We start from the raw sequence: 17,595 nt of genomic DNA on the forward strand, positions 1-17,595 counted from the left end.
TAACCCCCCCACCCCCCCACCGGAACACAAGAGTGATTGGGCTATTATCGGAAATAAAAGGCAGAGGGTGAGAACAAAGGAGGTGCTGAATTCAATACGTGCCAAGATATTCAGAACGCTCGGCTCTGTGTGCTGGGGCAACTCTGTCCTTGTGTAACTGTCCCACGCAACTTAACATGACTTCCCTCAATCAACGCTGGGAGCTATCACTTAGTATTCATATCTGCATAATTACAATTGAAAAGTGTCCAGGTAAATTAAGAGTGGCAAACCTCAACATGGAAACAACAGTATCCCCCTGTTACTATTCAAGCCTGGCAAGGACTGTTACAGGCTGAGGGGGAAACAGGAAGAAACCTCTTCCTGAGGTAGCAGTAAGTGAATTCTCTTCTCCCTTGTAAGACTGTTCAATACAGTATTTTAGTGCTGCCTAATTAATCAGAAAGAGGGGCACCATTAATATGCAGGCCAGTTATCTTAGAAGCAGTTTGTTAAACTGATTAAGACAACCTTGTCTGTTATCCCTCCACCAGCAGCAGCATTGTTGACCTCATCATTTATTTCACAGTTTAGGCTTGGAGATGATCTTAGAAGGAATGGTCACCATTGAGCTTGCTTAACTTTGAGAGTTAACAGTTGAACATCAGACTTAGTATTTGGAAATGTTCTTTACTGATTTCACCCTAACCTACACGTTGAAAAAATGTGTATCTTGCTGTAGCGGAGTCTCAAAGGAAGTAACTGAAAAAAATTACTCTAATAAGGACAAATGGTACATGGTTCCACCTGGCATAAAACCGATCTCCTGTAGGGTCAACCTGGTTCCATCACTGCAGATTTAGGCATAATTCCATTGCAAGCAATCAAATATAGTGACTTGATAAGATCATCTTGCACATCTTATCAGAATACCAGATTACATATCCAATAACTGACAGACACCTGTAAGCTCTGTATTTTACAGCTACAAGCGAGACTGTTCCTCCCATGTCATGCTGCTTGTTGTTTTGGGTTTTTTCTTTAATTTTGTTTTTGAAGTATACCAAACACCTACACCATCCTCCTTGATGTCTAGAGGTCTGTCCTTACAAAGGGCCATACTTTTCACATAGTGGTATGTGACACGTTGTGGAACAATTTGTCTCAATCAGTGAAAGCAGCTGCAGCTTCCCACTTCATGCAATATATTGGTCAGCCAAGTGTTTGATGCTGGTTTTGCATCACTACTGTTGCACGACTGCATTCAGACTGACACTTCAGTCTTCGCACCATGGCAGAACAGAACCATGCATTACACATCCCTTGAAAAAATGATGAATCAAAATAGCATCGTTCCCGCTGGCGTTTAAAACCAAGAGTCCAGATACTAACCGAGGCAAACACGGATCACAGATTAGGGTGCTGTGAGGAAGAATTTTGTCATTAAGGATTCCAGCTCTAAGGGAGAAGTAACCTGTCAGTGATGAACTAGGGAGAGGAGAGGGTAAGGAAGGATGTCACTGATGAAATAAGTGTTAAGATTATCAGGACTTCTTGTTAATCTTTCAGGTTGGGCTCCCTGTCACTGGGGTCTCACGGCTGAGCTGCTTCACCAAGGTTGCTCTGCCAATTTGATCAGAAGCTAGTTGTGTTTACAATTCTCAAATTGGCAAGCGTTACCACCTAAAGGGGATGGGAGTGGCAGGGAGAATTAGGCTATTAAGTAACTGTTCTGAACAGCAGTTCCATTCCCTTCAGCTTCACTGACTGGCTCTGAGCCACTGCCAGGGACTACAGAAGAATTTCCAACTGCGTTTTATCACTAACCATTTTAGATTTCCCTATCTGCAGAAACCATTTGCCCAGTAGAAAGAAATCCCAAAACCTTTCACCTCACTGTCTGTGGGAACAAAGAAAAAAAAAAAAAAGGCACTTTGATTCCTATTTTCCTACTTAAGAGTTCAGGAACAACACAGTGACAGTTATCTTTGTGATTCTGTACACTGAACAACTGCTGTTACCAGATCCCCTGGTCCCAAACTGCCATGGTTGTGGAACACTGCAGCATATACAATTCTTGCCTAAACCAGAATAAATTGCCTGCAAGCTCTAATCAAACAAGACCCATTGGCCACCCTCCAGAAAAAAAAAAACACAACCACTTTTGTTCACCAAAACACTATCTGGGGCTGTACCACTGTAGTAAGATTCCGGATCTTTGATGTCTTTTGCTTAAAAGCAGTAGCTGCTTGAATAGATTGCAAGAGTCTAGAAAAGCAGCTTGTAGAGTGGGTGCTCTAGCATAGAGTAATTGTGCTCAAATTAAGTGACCTTTCCATATATAAATCCTTTACAAGCAGAACTAGGTCATAGATATCTTCAGCCCTAAAAAGCATTTCAGTCACCCATGCAGAAGGGAAACGATGCTTATCACTCAGCTTGCATCAGTTAACCTGTAGAGCTGATGCACCCTCCACAGCATCAGCGCTGTACGGTCAGCCTTGCGTGCTCCCAGCTGCGGCGCACATATCAAAGCAGCACCTGCAGGTTCCTCCTCAGGAGTATTCCTGACAGCAGAGTTCATCTGTACTCCAAGATCATCACAACAAAGAAGATTTAAACACCAAACCAATACAAAGCCCCCAGCCCCTGTGCACTACAGCAGGCAAATGGTGAGGGAATTTCTGGTTCCAATGCAGAGGCTCACTCTGACTGAACCTTTTAGCTCAGTCATGCTGGACTCCTGCAGCAAAGGGAAGTAGCCTAGCAGGTACAGAAGACACCTACAAGCTAAGGCCTTGCTCACACAACATCAGCATGGCATCAAGTAGTACAGGTGCAAATGAAGGCCAAACCTCTACACGAAATGTCCCTGAGTATCATTAGCATGCAAAGAGGACAAGTAGTAACAGGCCTTACAGTATGGGACAGTGGTTTGTATGTTAAGATTATTAAAGTGAAAAATTCCACAAAAGAAATTCTGTAATAAACATCACTCAGGCATTAGTACCATGCCTGAAACTTCCATGCTAAACCCTTTTTCCCTTTTGTAAAACACTATTAAAATCCTTTATCTCATTACTACATTCCAGAAAGCTGTTCCAGAATCTGCAGGCCTATGCAGCTTCTGAATTTGCTGCTGCAGTAAATGCAAAACTGAAAATGGGAGAAGCTTTTCCAGGGTAATAAAAGAAAATAGCAATTAAGTAAACTCACAGCACATGCATCTCTTTAGTGGATATAAATGTAGTCTAGTAATTCTTGACTTTTAACAACTATCATGCTAGTGGCAGGAACCTTAATCTTAAATTAAGCCTGTAACAGTCCATTAGAACAATCTCACACTTACAAGAGAAAAAAACACCCTTAAGTGACCATTCTCACTGTTCAATCCCCAGAGATCCAGATTTAACAGGAGATGGCATTCATTAAGTGCAAGTAACCTAATGATTCAGCACTGACAAGTGCAAGAAAATGTAGTGTTCTCCCAGCAGCAAAACAGAAATGGGAGTATGCACAAGGAGCAGGAGATTACGGCACTTACATCAGGTTTTAAAGTCCAAAGTAATTTTAAAACTAATACATTATGCCTTAATGCATCAACAAATAGCTGTAGTCATTTACAGGGACCAAAACACCTATCTGTAGTGAAGACTGATCCTCCACTCATATTTTGTAAATACCTATCTAGTAGGTCTTTCAGAGATTTGATTTTTTTAAGAAGTCTAGAAAACAAACTGGAAAAATTATGTCTTTCAACCAGCTTTGTTTCTAATAAATAGGCTTAACATTTTGCTACACAAAACCTCAATTTGTAGCAAGAGATCACTACCTTGATCTACAGCTTTCAATGCTCAAATATTAGTTTTAGTTTGAGTAATCATTTTTTTTAACGCTAAATAATCCCAATGAGCTTCTAGTACCTGATGCATCACTTAACACAGCAATTTTAGTGTAACAAAATAGCTTTTGAGAAGCAATTTATGCCTTGAGGCAGATGTCACAAATGGTATCAACTGCAAACTAGCTACAGGCGTATTACATTTGGGCAGTGCTTGTACAAAGCGTTCTCTCCATCTTGCCATATTTTTGGTAACACTTGTGCAGCTGAAGCTTGAAAAGGTAAGGGAGGCTAACTATACAGCCACATACAGGCTGTGACATTTAAGCTTCTCATCATCTGGGAAGCACCTGACAAGTTTCCCTTCACCAGACACTTAATTTAGATGCAAGAGATTTAATAGGCCAGTCCACTTAATTTTGCTATTAGATTTTGCTTTCTGCTTAATTTTGCTACACTTTTATCCCTCCCCCATTTGCATTTGCCAAGTTCCCGTGACAGATCCACAAGAAATAGCCTGGTAAAAACTCCCCTATTCAGGTGAGACAGTGAGCATATTTCAATTCTTGGTGTTAACATATCCAAAGGAGCCACATAAGCAGTTGACAGAAGGTAGTAACCAGAAATCTTGTAAGAGAGCCCTTTACATAAAACAGCTCCACAACACAAACTAATGGTGTTTCCACTGTCACAAACTATGCTTTGCAAACATTAGTTTTGCAAGACAAACCCCACACTTTGAAGTTAAAAAAGCCTAACAAAAAGCCACTAAACTGACACAGAGGGCCTGAAACCAAAAGCTGGGTACTGTGACATGCTTCCACTCACTTCTGAAGGGCATTTTGCTGAAGTAACTTAACAGAATATTCTGAGGTCAAACTACAAGTGCCATTGAGAAAGAGTGGGGAAATTTCAAGTTTAATCTTCTCCCTCTTAAATCACACTGTTTAAGTGGAGTGACACCCTTTAAATATGCCAAACAATTTAAGAACAAGTTCTCATACACTCCCTGAGATTCTCTTGCTCTGAAGCCTGTTGTTCCCCTTTTTTTCAAAACTTACACGAAGCAGATGGCTATCAACTCAATGTGATAGCACAGCAAAAGCATAACTTGTTAGCTGAGTAGAATAAACCACATTTAACAAAATTAGTATTATACAAGTATGTTCTCCCAAGAACACAGTGTTACTTAACTCTGGGATCATGGTCATGAAAAGCACATGAATAGCCTGTGCATCTTAAGCATCCCATAAAAGCTAAAAAAGTGATTAAACTGAATAGGTTGTTCCCTGTAATACAAAGAATTAAAGATCATACCAGTACTGGCACTTAAAAAGCACTGTACACAGCCATTCACACCAACATCTTGAGGCTTCTAAGAGAAACCAGAATGAAGAAAAACAAAATTCCTGATGCAAGAACTACCAAGTCATTTGCTTTGCTAACCAAGATAACTATGGCCATATTCTTACTGCTGTGAGATGATGTCCAAAATGACAAATTAAGAAGGGATTGCACTTAGGAAGCAAAATTGACACTCATGAAACTCGAATATTCAAGACCCTACAGAACCCATCTCAAGCTTCATGTGGACACTTGGTATTGTGTCTTATAGATCACTCCAAGAAGGGGCACTTAAAGCTGGGAAATTTTAAGTACTATTAGCACTTATGGTGGCTACTAAATAGTCTAGAATGTCTTAGCATTCTGTAGAGCAGTATTGCAAGATATTTCTTTACTCAAGGCATCTGTTAATGTGAAGTTGCAGCTTTCAGGTAGTGTTTTTCTAGGCTGCTCTAGTTTAACCTGTAGGACCTTATGAGCAAAGAACTAAAAATACTACTGTATTATTTTGTTGGTACACAGGTAAGATTTCCGACGGCTACTTTTCAAGACATATTGCCCACATATGTAAGAACACCTTTGCCACTTATCTTTGTTAATACCATTTTACAGTCTATACATTTTCAGTGTTTGCAATGGGTGACACTGTCAAGATGCAAGACACTACTAAAATTCAATTCACAGAATTTCCATAAATAAAACCAGTCATCTTTCAGCTAATTTATTTAAGTTCCAATTTTTTCCAATTCCAAACAAAAGCTAAATACAAGTTTTAAACAGGTAAGCACTAGTTTTACCCAAAGGGAGCAGGCTTATGCAGTTTTACTCCAGTAAAGTACTCAACCCTTAAGCAGAGCTTTCTTTGTCATCAAAACTATACAGTAGTCTTCCTTTTATCATTGCACAATCTTAAAATGTCTGTCAGAACCAACTTTTGACACTCCAAACACTATTTTACACTGTTTTATAATGTCTATTTCAAAAGAAAAAAACCTCAGTGGGTTTTCCATAAGAAATGTTTTAGAAACCAGTATTTCCTGCACAGTTCACCTGCAAGTTTACAAGTCTCAACTCTCAAGAAAAAATAATCCTCTACCAACATTGTTTCTGCAGCTATTCTACTTTATTTTTAGCTGCTTTAGCAACTTCAGACTCCAGGTCTGCCTCATCTGTATAAATGCATCCAACTCAAAAGAATACTTTCATACAGTTATACAGCAACTTGGGGAAAGAGATCCAAAACAAAAGTGCCAGTAAACTTAGACATGGCCCAGCAAAATAAAAGAGGCAAGAACTGCCTACACATTAAATGAGATGCTTTTTTTTTTAAAAGAAAGATTTCTTTCCCGCATTTACTTCCTATTGTAATAGCCACTTTTCTGTTCATTAGAATGAATGATAGTGCTCTTTGATACAATCATTAACAGCAAAGCTATAAGGCTTTTATACCCGTTACATTCACTTCTCACCCTCCGAATACTGATGGTTAACATTATAGATGTTAGGGGGCATGACCAGCACAAATGGGAACACCACCACAAATGATCACCTTGTGCTTTCGGGTACATTTGTTTCAGTGTACAGTCCCTTCATTTCACATTTTAGTAAGATGCTGATGCAGTGCAGGAGTGTGCAGAGCATCCTCTCTTTCACAAGGTCCATGCAGAAGACATCTAAAAAAAATTGTAAAGTTCTGAGATACAATGATAAAAAAAATCCAGGATGATCAAGTTTCACAATGTATAGTGTTCTGAACATGAGTCCATTTTCTTCTAAATTCTGAAAGAATAAAGTGGTGAGGAAAGTGAAAATCCACTGCTGCATTCCGTGATCTTCCCCATTTTGCTGGCCAGTACCTTACTCTGGCATGTAAGGACAGAGGTGATCCTCTATGGTACCAACCGTCCAGTGAGTGAGCTGCTCCTGTGGCAGGTACAGGCAGATGCTGCATAACTTGAAGATTGTAGCTTTGTTTTTTGGAGTCTAGAAGCAAAGAAAAGCCAAAGAAAAAGCTATTAAACATGAAAGTTAACTCAAGACTAGCCAGCAGATTCAGCCCTATTGTTAGCTTGCTGCTGGTTGTGGAAGAATAGACATTTAAAAGCCACTATTTCATCTACATAAACAGCCTGAATTCAAAATTGTCTGTGTCCTCCAATGTCTAAAATATTTTCACTATTCTGTTCATTCTTCAATAATTTGTGTAGTACCACCCAAATTAAGTCAATGTTTTAATTTTTTCAAAACACTGTTGAGTATTTTAGAACTTAATTTTTAATACAAGCATATTAAATCAATTCTATGTGAACACATCTGTGGACTACACAGTTTTTACATGTATGAATCCTATTTATAACGTAAGTTTCCTCTTAAACTGCTGAAAGGCAAGCATGAATCCACAATCAATTTTTCTACTTGAGGATTTTGCAGTAAAATCAGTGATGTTCCTAAAAAAAGCATTTTATGATTAAAACACACTTGTTAAAGAGGAACAAAATAAGCTTACCTGCAAGTGCTGTCTGTCAATGAAGAGAAACACTGACTGGTTAGGGTTGTTGACAACAATTCCAGTCTTGTCCTTGCGGCTCAGAACATGCAGAAACTGTTTTTCATAGTCACCGTGATGAAATTCAAACTTGGCCTGCATTGTGTGAGGGAGGGGAATAACATATTTATTAAGCTAAAGCTCACATTTAACCAATTAATTTCCTTCAATCTGGGGCTTTACAACCACTTTTGTTTCTTTCCTTTTCTCATCTATGAAAAGCAGAAATTAGGGACCACAGGAACGATGACACACCGGAGACTTGGCACAATTTAAAGAATTCCCTAGTTTTGTTCTGCCAACACTGACATTAGTAATTGCAATGATGAATTAACAATTCAAAGGTACAGCTTTAACTGCCTTATATAAAACCAGATTTAGCTTGTTGTGGCAAAACACCACCGTGCATCAACAATACAGCACGTTTCTTCTGATAACTTACTATTATTGCAAAACCAGCATAGAAAATACATTACATTGTTCAAAAATCTGAATGCAAACAGCTAAAGCTGGCTATCGAAGAAATAGTCTAAAATGTTTGAAGTCTATTTCGAGGTAACATTATAAAGCAAGAATTCCATCCATCTCAGACTCTCCATCTAACAAAATACAGCAACCTGGGATACTCACAAAACCTTAACGACACCATATTTAGACAAAGATTCAGTTGTACTAAGAGCCTCACCTAATCCACTTCTACAAATACTAACATAAGAGGTATTTATACATATCTGTCATTTGCAAGGATCCTTCAAACAATTAAATTTTGGAAGTGCTAACATAATGGTGCACAAAGACAGGAAGCAGAATTTGGCATTCAAAACACCTACTACTTTATAAGTAAGAACAGACAGCATACTGTTCAACATCCACAGAAGTCACGTATCTTATCAACTTATTGGTTAAATCTGGTTACTTATCCTCCCCTCCAAGTGTAAGTTACTTATTTAAGTTAAATACCTGAACAGGCCTAAAGGGTTCATCAGATCCCTTCCACCGAGAAAACAGGAGACAGACTATCTTCTCAATATCATTACGAGGCCAAAGAATGAAGTCCATCTCCTGGGTACAGCCGATCACATCCTGTAAATAGTAAAGTTTTGTACTTATATTCCCTTCCATTAGTCAAAGATACAGATAAGCAACTTATTTACACAGGCACATAATTTAAAGGTGGTTCTTATTACCATATTTGTGTAATTTTCCATTTGTATTACAGCACAACTAAAGTCTTCACTGCCTTCCAGTGAGCTTTATATCTGATGTACTATTAATATCAGTATACTATTAATATCAGTATCCAGTTTATATAAATTCCAACTTCAACAAAACATGAGCAAAGACTATCTTCCAATATTCATAAAGCAAAACCACCGTACAGCAGAAGCTGCTGCAAGAATTAACACATGCCTACTAAAGGACAAGGATGGCAAAAAGATATAATTTCCAAGGGATATCTGAATGAGACAGATGAAAGATAAAGCTCAAGCGCTACATATTTAAACTGAATTTCAGAATACCCCATAAACAAACACCCTCAGAACCCTTGTGCAGCAGAAGAGTTGAAAAAATAAAACCAGCAAGGTTAGCCTTAACATTCACAAAGAAAAGCACAAGTGCTGAAAAACTAGAATTCAGCAAGTGTAAAGAGGAACTTTACCCTGCGCATAGACTGGTAGCGGGGTGCATGAAGCTGTACTACATCCTTCTGCAGAAGCTCTAAGGAACTTTCCAAAGAATAGCTGGAATCCCGCACACCTTTCAGGATATTTTCTTCATAATTATTGGTCATGACTGGTATCACTTCAGACACTTCAAAAAGTGCTGACTTCTTCTTCTAAAAAAAGCACAGGTTACATTATGATTACAATCCTTTCTAGGCAATTATAGATATAACAGAATTTGTTATTTTCTGTCTGCATTCATGCATAAAGCACACATCACATAAGTTAGGACTTTGACACAAGCCACACTAAAATTTACAGGCAAAATTTTGTAAGTTAAGCAGAATCAGTCGAACAAGTTTTTATAAGAAGTTCAACATGGTTTTGTAGTCTCCAAAGACACAGATTTACATGCTAATCTTACAAACATTAAAACTGTATCTAAACATTAACAGAACTGTGCTTTTATCATGTAGAACACATGACTATGGGCTGACCAAGACCCCTCTGCAAGCTTCTCTTTGCAAATCAAGTAACACTTTTCTTCCCCTTTGCAATATTTTACAGTTGGCCTTTTATGAAAAGTCTTTCAGTGCCACATTTGGTAAAGTGGGTGATCAAAATCCAATCTGAAGCTAGCTACAAGTCATAAGATCCTCAAAGAAGGACTATTTTACTTTTGCTAAGTAACTTTTATACTCACTAGAAGTATTTCAGTATCTGTCAAGCAACACAAAAACATTATGGGGAATTTGGAAGAACAGTTTTTGCTTTATGTAAAATTGCTTAGAGTTGTATGTCTGCTTCTAACAGTTTTCTTGCAGCTCACAAAAAGTCCTGACCTATTTAAGAACTACATAACAGACAAAGCGTATTTTATCAAATAACCCTCCACATCCCCAGCCAGAACATACATAACAAGCAACTATTTGCTGACTAAGCTAAGCTGAACTAAACTACTTTGTGTAAACTGGTACTGGATAGACATCTTCAGTTCACTGCACTATAAGCAAATTTTGTAGGATTTAAACCACACATCTACAACAAATTTCTCCAAAACAACCACAAAAGCACTACAAATGCTCCAACTAAAAGCATTAAAAGCCGTGTCATCTAAGGAAAATTTCATTGTTACCACTGCTTAAAGATTCACTTCTCTACGAGACAGTACCAATAAATTACATCCCTCTATATCCATCTCTGTTTGCACTATAACTGATGAACAAAAGCAAATTGAACTTAGGAATTTTAAGGGAACTTTCAATTTAAAAAAATGCAAAGAACAAGAGTCTTCATTAAAAAACACATAACTGTTACAACAAACACAAAAACTATACACGAGGGGATTAAACTATTTCAGTGCTCATCTACACATATTTCCTGCATTAGGTACTCGCCATTTGCTTCTACCTTCACTTCCTCATAATTTGTTGAGCACATTCACTTACTATAAACACCTACTTTTCTTCACCTTCTGTGCAGGGAAACTCTCCTACAATTCTGGATCTATAGTTAGCTTTAGAAATACCACCAGGCTCCCCACCCCGGCCCAGACACACAGCATCCAGCAGCAGCCAAGTAAAAGACTTCCTCTTTTCCCTTCCAAAATGGTAGCAGCAGTTTCACATATGCCTGCGCACTTGGGCCATTTCAGTATCACATTTTTCAACTCCTCCCTTCAACTGCCAGATCTTCCCTTCTGCTTTAACCAGATAAGCCAAGTAACTTTAGCAATCGCTACAGCCAGGCCTCCCTTTTCAATTCCACTGTTCACAGCCAACAGTTACGCAATTCAGACCCCGATTAGGCTTAGCAAAATTACAGTATTAACTCTGAAAAATAGTTACCAATACAGAAGTTACCAAGCCATCATTTAATTAGACAGTGGCACCCTCTGCATTACAAAACTACAAACGTACAAAAAACAAACACGAACTAAATATAGCAATTAAAAAAAATGTTAAGAGTCAAAAGAATCTATTCAGGATAAACCATAAGATGCAATCAGGCAGCAAGACTTTGCACAGCGTAGTTAACATGCACTGCAAGACAACGCAGTAAGAGAGAAACATTAAAACCAAGTTACCTTGTCTTTGAACACAAAGGCAATGTACATCTTGAAGTCAAACTGGTCAGCTAAAGATTCTTTTTTCTTTCTAAGCTGAGCACGAAGTCTGTTCAGAGCTTGTTTCTTTCGGGAGTTTGGGTCCCCCATTTTGTAATACAGGTGGTACTAAAGCCTTTGGAAACTGTCGCTAAACTATGGGCACCTTTTCGTAAGACTCAAGTACAACAGAAACAAGTCGTTCTATTCCTGCTAATGCGACTGAATAGATAAAACGCTAATGTAACCCAAAACCGCACCTCAGGCAATATTTTACGAGAATGTCGTATCGGAGGGGTCAAGAAACAAAGTAAGTAGTTGTCCAGCCATGGCTGGACAAGAGATTTTACAATAAACCAAGAAAAAAACCCTAAGAATTTTGAAGACAAAAATTTGAACACTTTAGCCGCAGGAATAAGTGGGCAAGAATGAAAAAAACAAAAACAAAAACAAATCTTATCACAATTTATGTGTACAATAAAAAGCAACTGGCACAAGCCCAATCCATGGGGGGGTACTTTTGCTCTGCTTACAAAAAAAAAAAACGAAGCTGAAATTACAAATTGCGTTTTACCCCAGCCAGATTCATGACTCTACTGATTATTATTCTCAGCTTTCCACTATTGCTATGTTGCCCGTCTTTTTTCTTTAGAATTATTACACTTGGTGGAGAGCAGAGAAAAGGGTGCAAAGGAGGAGTGCACATCCTGGGAGATATGACATTTCTCTGCCAACAACAACAAAATCAACTACAGACAACACAGTGCTGGTTTGCAGGGGAGCAAAGAGAAAAAACAGCGGAGTCATTTCTAACTTCATCCTGCTCATCATCAGGCACATCATCGCCCTGAGGCTACTGCTGCCAAAGAGAAGAGGGATCATGATGGCCATAGACGAGGGGCGGGCAGGGGTTCAAGGGACAGTATTATCTGACCTAGAGACTAAAACCCTAATCAGTGCCCCAAACCCGGGCTCCTTACCAGAGGGAGAGCCCTACATCCCCCAACACCTCACACGCTCCCTGGGCTGCTGATCCCCCGGGGATCCTGCTCTCTCTCTGCTGCTGCGCTCCACAGCGCGCACGGTTAGCCGAGGCTGTGCATGGCCAATGCTCTTCGCTTCTCCCGAGGCCTCTCTCTACACAAGACGGCAGAGGCTGCAGCGGGCGGGTTGTGCCCAGGGCAGCGGGACACCCACAGTAGCACGGCGTCTCCCCTCTCACTTCATGGTCACGACTTGGAAAACATGGAGAGCTTTGCTCCCGCTTTTTTCGCAAAACAGGTTTTCGGTGTCAATTTTTTTTTGCGAGGTTTTTTTTAAATTGCAAGTCTAGGTTGCAATTTTAAACCTCTAAAACACCCTCCCCCCCAAAAGCAAATCCCCAATTATCAGGTTATTTTCTTCCTCTCTCCAGACATTTTCCCCCCTAGGTGTTTGATTAGTCGGGGTTAAAAGTTTTTAAGTTAGCAAATTCGTCGGACCAAGTTAAGAAGAGGGGAAGAAGTATCCCCCCCTCCTCTCTTGACAAAAAAATTAAAAAAGGAAAACAAAACCAAAAAAGGAACCCCTCCCGAAACTTCCCCCCCCCACTTAAGCAAGAGACTGAGAGACTCAGACAAGAGACCGAGACCGTGGCCCGCTCGCTACCCGCAGCCGGCGGGCGCAGGAGGAGCAGTGGAGGCGGCGGCGCTGCTAGCAGCACGGAGAGGAGCCATGTCAAGATAAAGCCACGAAGCCACGGAGCCCCCCCATCCCTGCTGCAGTGGACACGGTGACCGGGCCGCCCGCTCTGCCGCTGCTCAGCCCCAACCTGGTCCCCATAGTCTAGCTCAGCGCCCCGGTGCCGGGGAGTGGGGAAATGGTGGCGGAGAGAGGAAGAGGAGAAGGAGGAAGAGGCGACGGCGGTGGCAGCAGCGAAGGAGGAGGAGGAGACGGCGGCGGGTCCCTGCGCTAGTGGCTCCGACGGAGGGCGGCGGGCATAGAGATCCCGGAGCGGCGGCGGAGGACGGGGACGGCCGGGAGAGGGATGAAAAGGCTGAGGGGAGCCTCTCTTCGCCCAGGCGGCCCCGGGACGTCCTCGAAGGCGACGGCAGGAGCGAGCGGAAGCGCCTGGGTCTGCGCCTGTGCCTCGGCACGGGAGCGAGCGCGGAGCAGAGCTGCGCGGCCGGGACCCACCACTCAAAATGGCAGCGCCTGAGTCACACAGGCACCGCCCTGCCCGCACGGCGCAGGCGCGCCCTGCCGGCGCGGACCAAGCGCCAGGGTCCCCGGGGGGGACAGAATCTCCTGCTGCAGGCAGGAGGGCTCAGCGGTGGCCTCTCTAGCCACACACACTCCTTTCCGGGAGCGGCACAGAAGAGGGAACAAGAGGAGCAGGGCGTCTCCGAGCCGTCACCACCACAACAACCCGGGTCGCACTTCCCTGCTCCTTCCTCCCCCCCCCCCCGTCACCGCCCTCCCGCCCCACGTGATGCTGAGCGGGGCACGGCCGGCGGGACAAGGACCCGGATGGAGTTGCCCAACGCAGTTCTGGGAAGGGAGGGGGCAGGGCAGGGCAGGGCGGCAAAGGGGGAGGAAGGAAACGCCTTCCCCCCCCGGCTGAGGTGGTATCTGCCCACGGCAGCAGCCCCCCCCCCCCCCCCAACCTCCGCGCCAAACGCCTCTTCTACATATTCGATCCGTCCGTCTGTCCCCTGCCGCCGTCCCGGCGGACACGAAGGGAATACTTTTTGTTTCAGCCTTAAGCGTCGTGATGTTATCGGTAAATACAGCTTTTAAGTCTTGTGGTGGCGCATGCTGTTTAGTTTCTTTCACTGGGGTTCGTATTCAGCCAGTTACACGTATATGAAGTAAACTGTAACTAAAAAAAATCACCCCCCTCCCCCGAACATTTAATAAAAGGTTACATGATGGTCTGTCTCCGGTACTGATCTCGTATGAGAAACCACCACACGGCACGTGTGTAACAATCGGTGTACCTTTGTGGTGGTCATAATTCTTCTGAGGGGAGGCTGGCTAATTTTTATAAATAAGGAATTGCTATTCCAGAGACACAAACCTAATCCTTGGAGAAGAGTAGGCATTTTTATTTACTACAAGGAAAGGCTTACACCTCCTTACTTCCACCTTGCCTGCAATGGAAGGGGAGTGGGGACAGCTTACTTTTACCTGGGTTTTTTACATGGGCAGGCCCAAAGCAAGTAGGAGGAATCGCCATCTTCCCTGGCAGGCCCAGGCATTTGGTGGCCCACCCCTCCAGCCTCCCCTTAAGCATGCCAGAGAAAGCCTCGATAGCCAAAATTACCCAGGCTGGAGGTGATTCCAGAACGGCCAGCAGTGCAGGTTCACACTGCTGCACCACAGCTGAGGGGAAGGCACCTCCCTGTTTTGTGCTATAGTGAGACACTGGCCCCTGGGGTGGGTGAAGGCATCTCTCCCACCTTCCCTCTGGAAGCTGGCGCCTGTGACTCACCAAAACAGCGACGATATTAAAAAGATTACAAGCAGAAGACAAGCATGGGCACCATCTATCTCATCTGATTGTGTTTTAAAACAATTGCCCACGCAGGATAGCAATGACAGTCTCCAGTAAAATCCAGTAAATTTCAGTCTTTTTTTCCCCGGTCTCCACTCGTCTCTGCTGGTTTCCTTTGTTCTCTCCTGACCTTCATATCCTTTTAGTGCACCTTTCCTTTACACACTTTCCCTTGGACACTATGTCGACTTTCCTCCTACCTGTCTTGTAGGTAGCGACCGTGTGGCAACCCTTACACCTCATTGTCTTCACCCAGTGTTAGTCAGGCCCTCCAATGCAAACACTCCATCTTGCCTTCCCTGTCACAGGAGTTATCCAGAATGCTCCCCTGTTGTTTGAACAGGAACAGAACAGAAACCCTTTCAAATAACCCTTTATTTGGATGTAGAAAGCAAAGCATCTAAATAGGAATATTACATTAGCTCTCCGCTGCTAGGACTATTTAAAAATGCCAGCATTTTTTAACTGTAGTATCAGTCTGGCCTTAACAAGAGCTGTGTTTAGATACCCACTTTTTCAGTCAAAGCGGTTTTGTTTGCTCTGCTGCCCTGTACGGCATTTTGTGCTGCAGTCTGAAATTCTGTCTTGTGCCTGCTGCTATTTTAAGCCGTGACTCACACTTGGCCTGTGACCCTCTTTGTGTCGGCACAGCCCATGCAAAGAAGGCCCTGCGCAACAGCACTGCTTTGAGGCCAGGGATTGCTCTGGCGCAGAAGGCCCTCTGAGGGAACTGATGCCTTGACTGCCTGTGGAGGAGAGAAGAAGGAGTTTTCTTCCAGCCCAGTAACTCCAGCTGCCCTCTCAAGTGCAGGGACACAGCCACAGCTACCACCCTTTGTCACAAGGGATCAGGCAGCTGCCCAGCCCTGGATTGAGGAACACGTCCAAAAAATTTTGTCAAATGTAGTGCTGGCACAAGAACAGTTTTTCTTCTGGAGGACTTTGTAGAAGAGGTATGAGGAAAGGAATATATATATTTAGAAGATATATATATATATAGATATATATATACACACCTAGAGAAAGCAGTAGATCAAGTACAGAGTATTACGTATTAAGCAGCCACCACCTGTCTTCTGCAAACTCAGCTGCCTGAATCATTTCACAACATTTCAAAAGGGGATGGGGAACTGAAATCACTCCAGGTTCCTTGTGTATAGATTGCTGTTCCTCCTTATATAGCTAGCTACCTCCTTTACCAAACTCAGAGATTTTTTTTCTTTTCGCTCATTGGCCAGTAAAGATAACCTGACAACGTTTATACCGATGAGTACATCAACCAATCAAAGTATGTTTATTATACATATATGTGCAGAAATATCTGCACTATTAAAGCCATGAGCAATAGCTGAGTCTTGTCCTACTTTAGAGTCGTGCTTTTCCTCCATCATGCATAATGATGAAGCTCATATAGTAGAAAAATATCAGCACCATAGTTAAAATATATATTAAGTAAGGTCTTTTACTGAATGCAGAGTTAAGACTTAGCAAAATAAATATTTATATGCTATTGATATTCTGTTGACCAGGTAATTGTGTATTATTGTTATGCTTCTTACTGGTTATGCAATGTTGTATCATTTGTAAGAGAGGCTTGTGTGCCTGAAAGCTCGTGTGTTTTGCAAATGTAACACTTGATCTAATGACAGACTGCCTCTCTTCAAATCTAGTTTAAAACGATGTAAGCTTTATCATTAAGAAGAGAGAAACGTGCGTGGTATACAAAACAAACCTGACAAGTAGGTTGTGGCAGTATATGCAAAATACATAATAGTTCTCTTTTTTTAGGCTTCGATCCAATTAGCGCAGCAAAAATAGTGGTTTTTGTGCATGTTAAATCCAGGCTGAGAAAAACTGTCAGTAGAGTGGGTCAGCCTCTGCTTGGTTAACATAGCAGAGACAAATAAACCGGTGTCCTTGAGTCTTTCTCCCACTCCAGGCGAGGAGGACTAATTTGTACGTTACCATGTAGCTGAAGCTGTGTAGTCTTTGAGGAATCAAATGCACGCACATCCCGAGGGGCTTTGGTCTCTGCCACAGGGGGTGACACTGTTCAGCTGTCATCCTGGAGAAATACAGAATCAGGCAGCGTGAGCAATAGCCCATGTGAAGGTAGGAGAAACCTTGTCACAAAAATAGATTCCTTGGGAGACAAAGTGTTTTGAGTAATGCAGTTCTGAGAAGCACTGCAAGTTTGGAATGTCTGGTTGCTTGTATATTTCTTCCTTTATTGCTCTGAAAAAATTATATTTTCTGTCCACCATTTTATTGTTTCCTTCAGGATTTCAGTGAAATTAAGCACTGTATTTTTTTTTTTTTCACATTTCAGTTGCACAATAAATGGTGGTTTTTTTTCTGTAAATTAAAAAGGATTGAGAATTTTCTAGAGACACCTTGTTCTTCTAGGTTCTCGGTGCCTTTGCTGAGATGATAGCTTCCCCAGACACTGACATCCAATCAATTGTCTCTTTGAGTGTGGTAGCTATGACCTTTTTAACAGCTTGGCCATTTGCTTTGTATAGCAAATGCATGTTCTGTCTCTAAAACTTTGCATTTATTTTGAAAATGCCTGAAATGCACATT

The 17,595-nt window shown here is 41.9% G+C and overlaps 1 protein-coding gene across 1 annotated transcript; it reads right to left on the minus strand.

The window, feature by feature from the left end:
• Positions 1–5,869: 5,869 nt before the first annotated feature.
• On the minus strand, positions 5,870–13,218 carry C2H6orf62 (chromosome 2 C6orf62 homolog). The gene is made up of 5 exons (XM_074899331.1): positions 11,460–13,218; positions 9,370–9,546; positions 8,670–8,792; positions 7,671–7,805; positions 5,870–7,147 (listed from the first exon to the last, which is right to left on the minus strand). The coding sequence occupies exons 1-5, from the start codon at positions 11,586–11,588 to the stop codon at positions 7,022–7,024; spliced, it is 690 nt and encodes a 229-aa protein (XP_074755432.1). The 5' UTR covers positions 11,589–13,218; the 3' UTR covers positions 5,870–7,021.
• Between the last annotated feature and the right edge of the window lie 4,377 nt (positions 13,219–17,595).

Source organism: Athene noctua, chromosome 2, assembly GCF_965140245.1.
Source record: "Athene noctua chromosome 2, bAthNoc1.hap1.1, whole genome shotgun sequence".
Classification (NCBI taxonomy): Eukaryota; Metazoa; Chordata; class Aves; order Strigiformes; family Strigidae; genus Athene; species Athene noctua.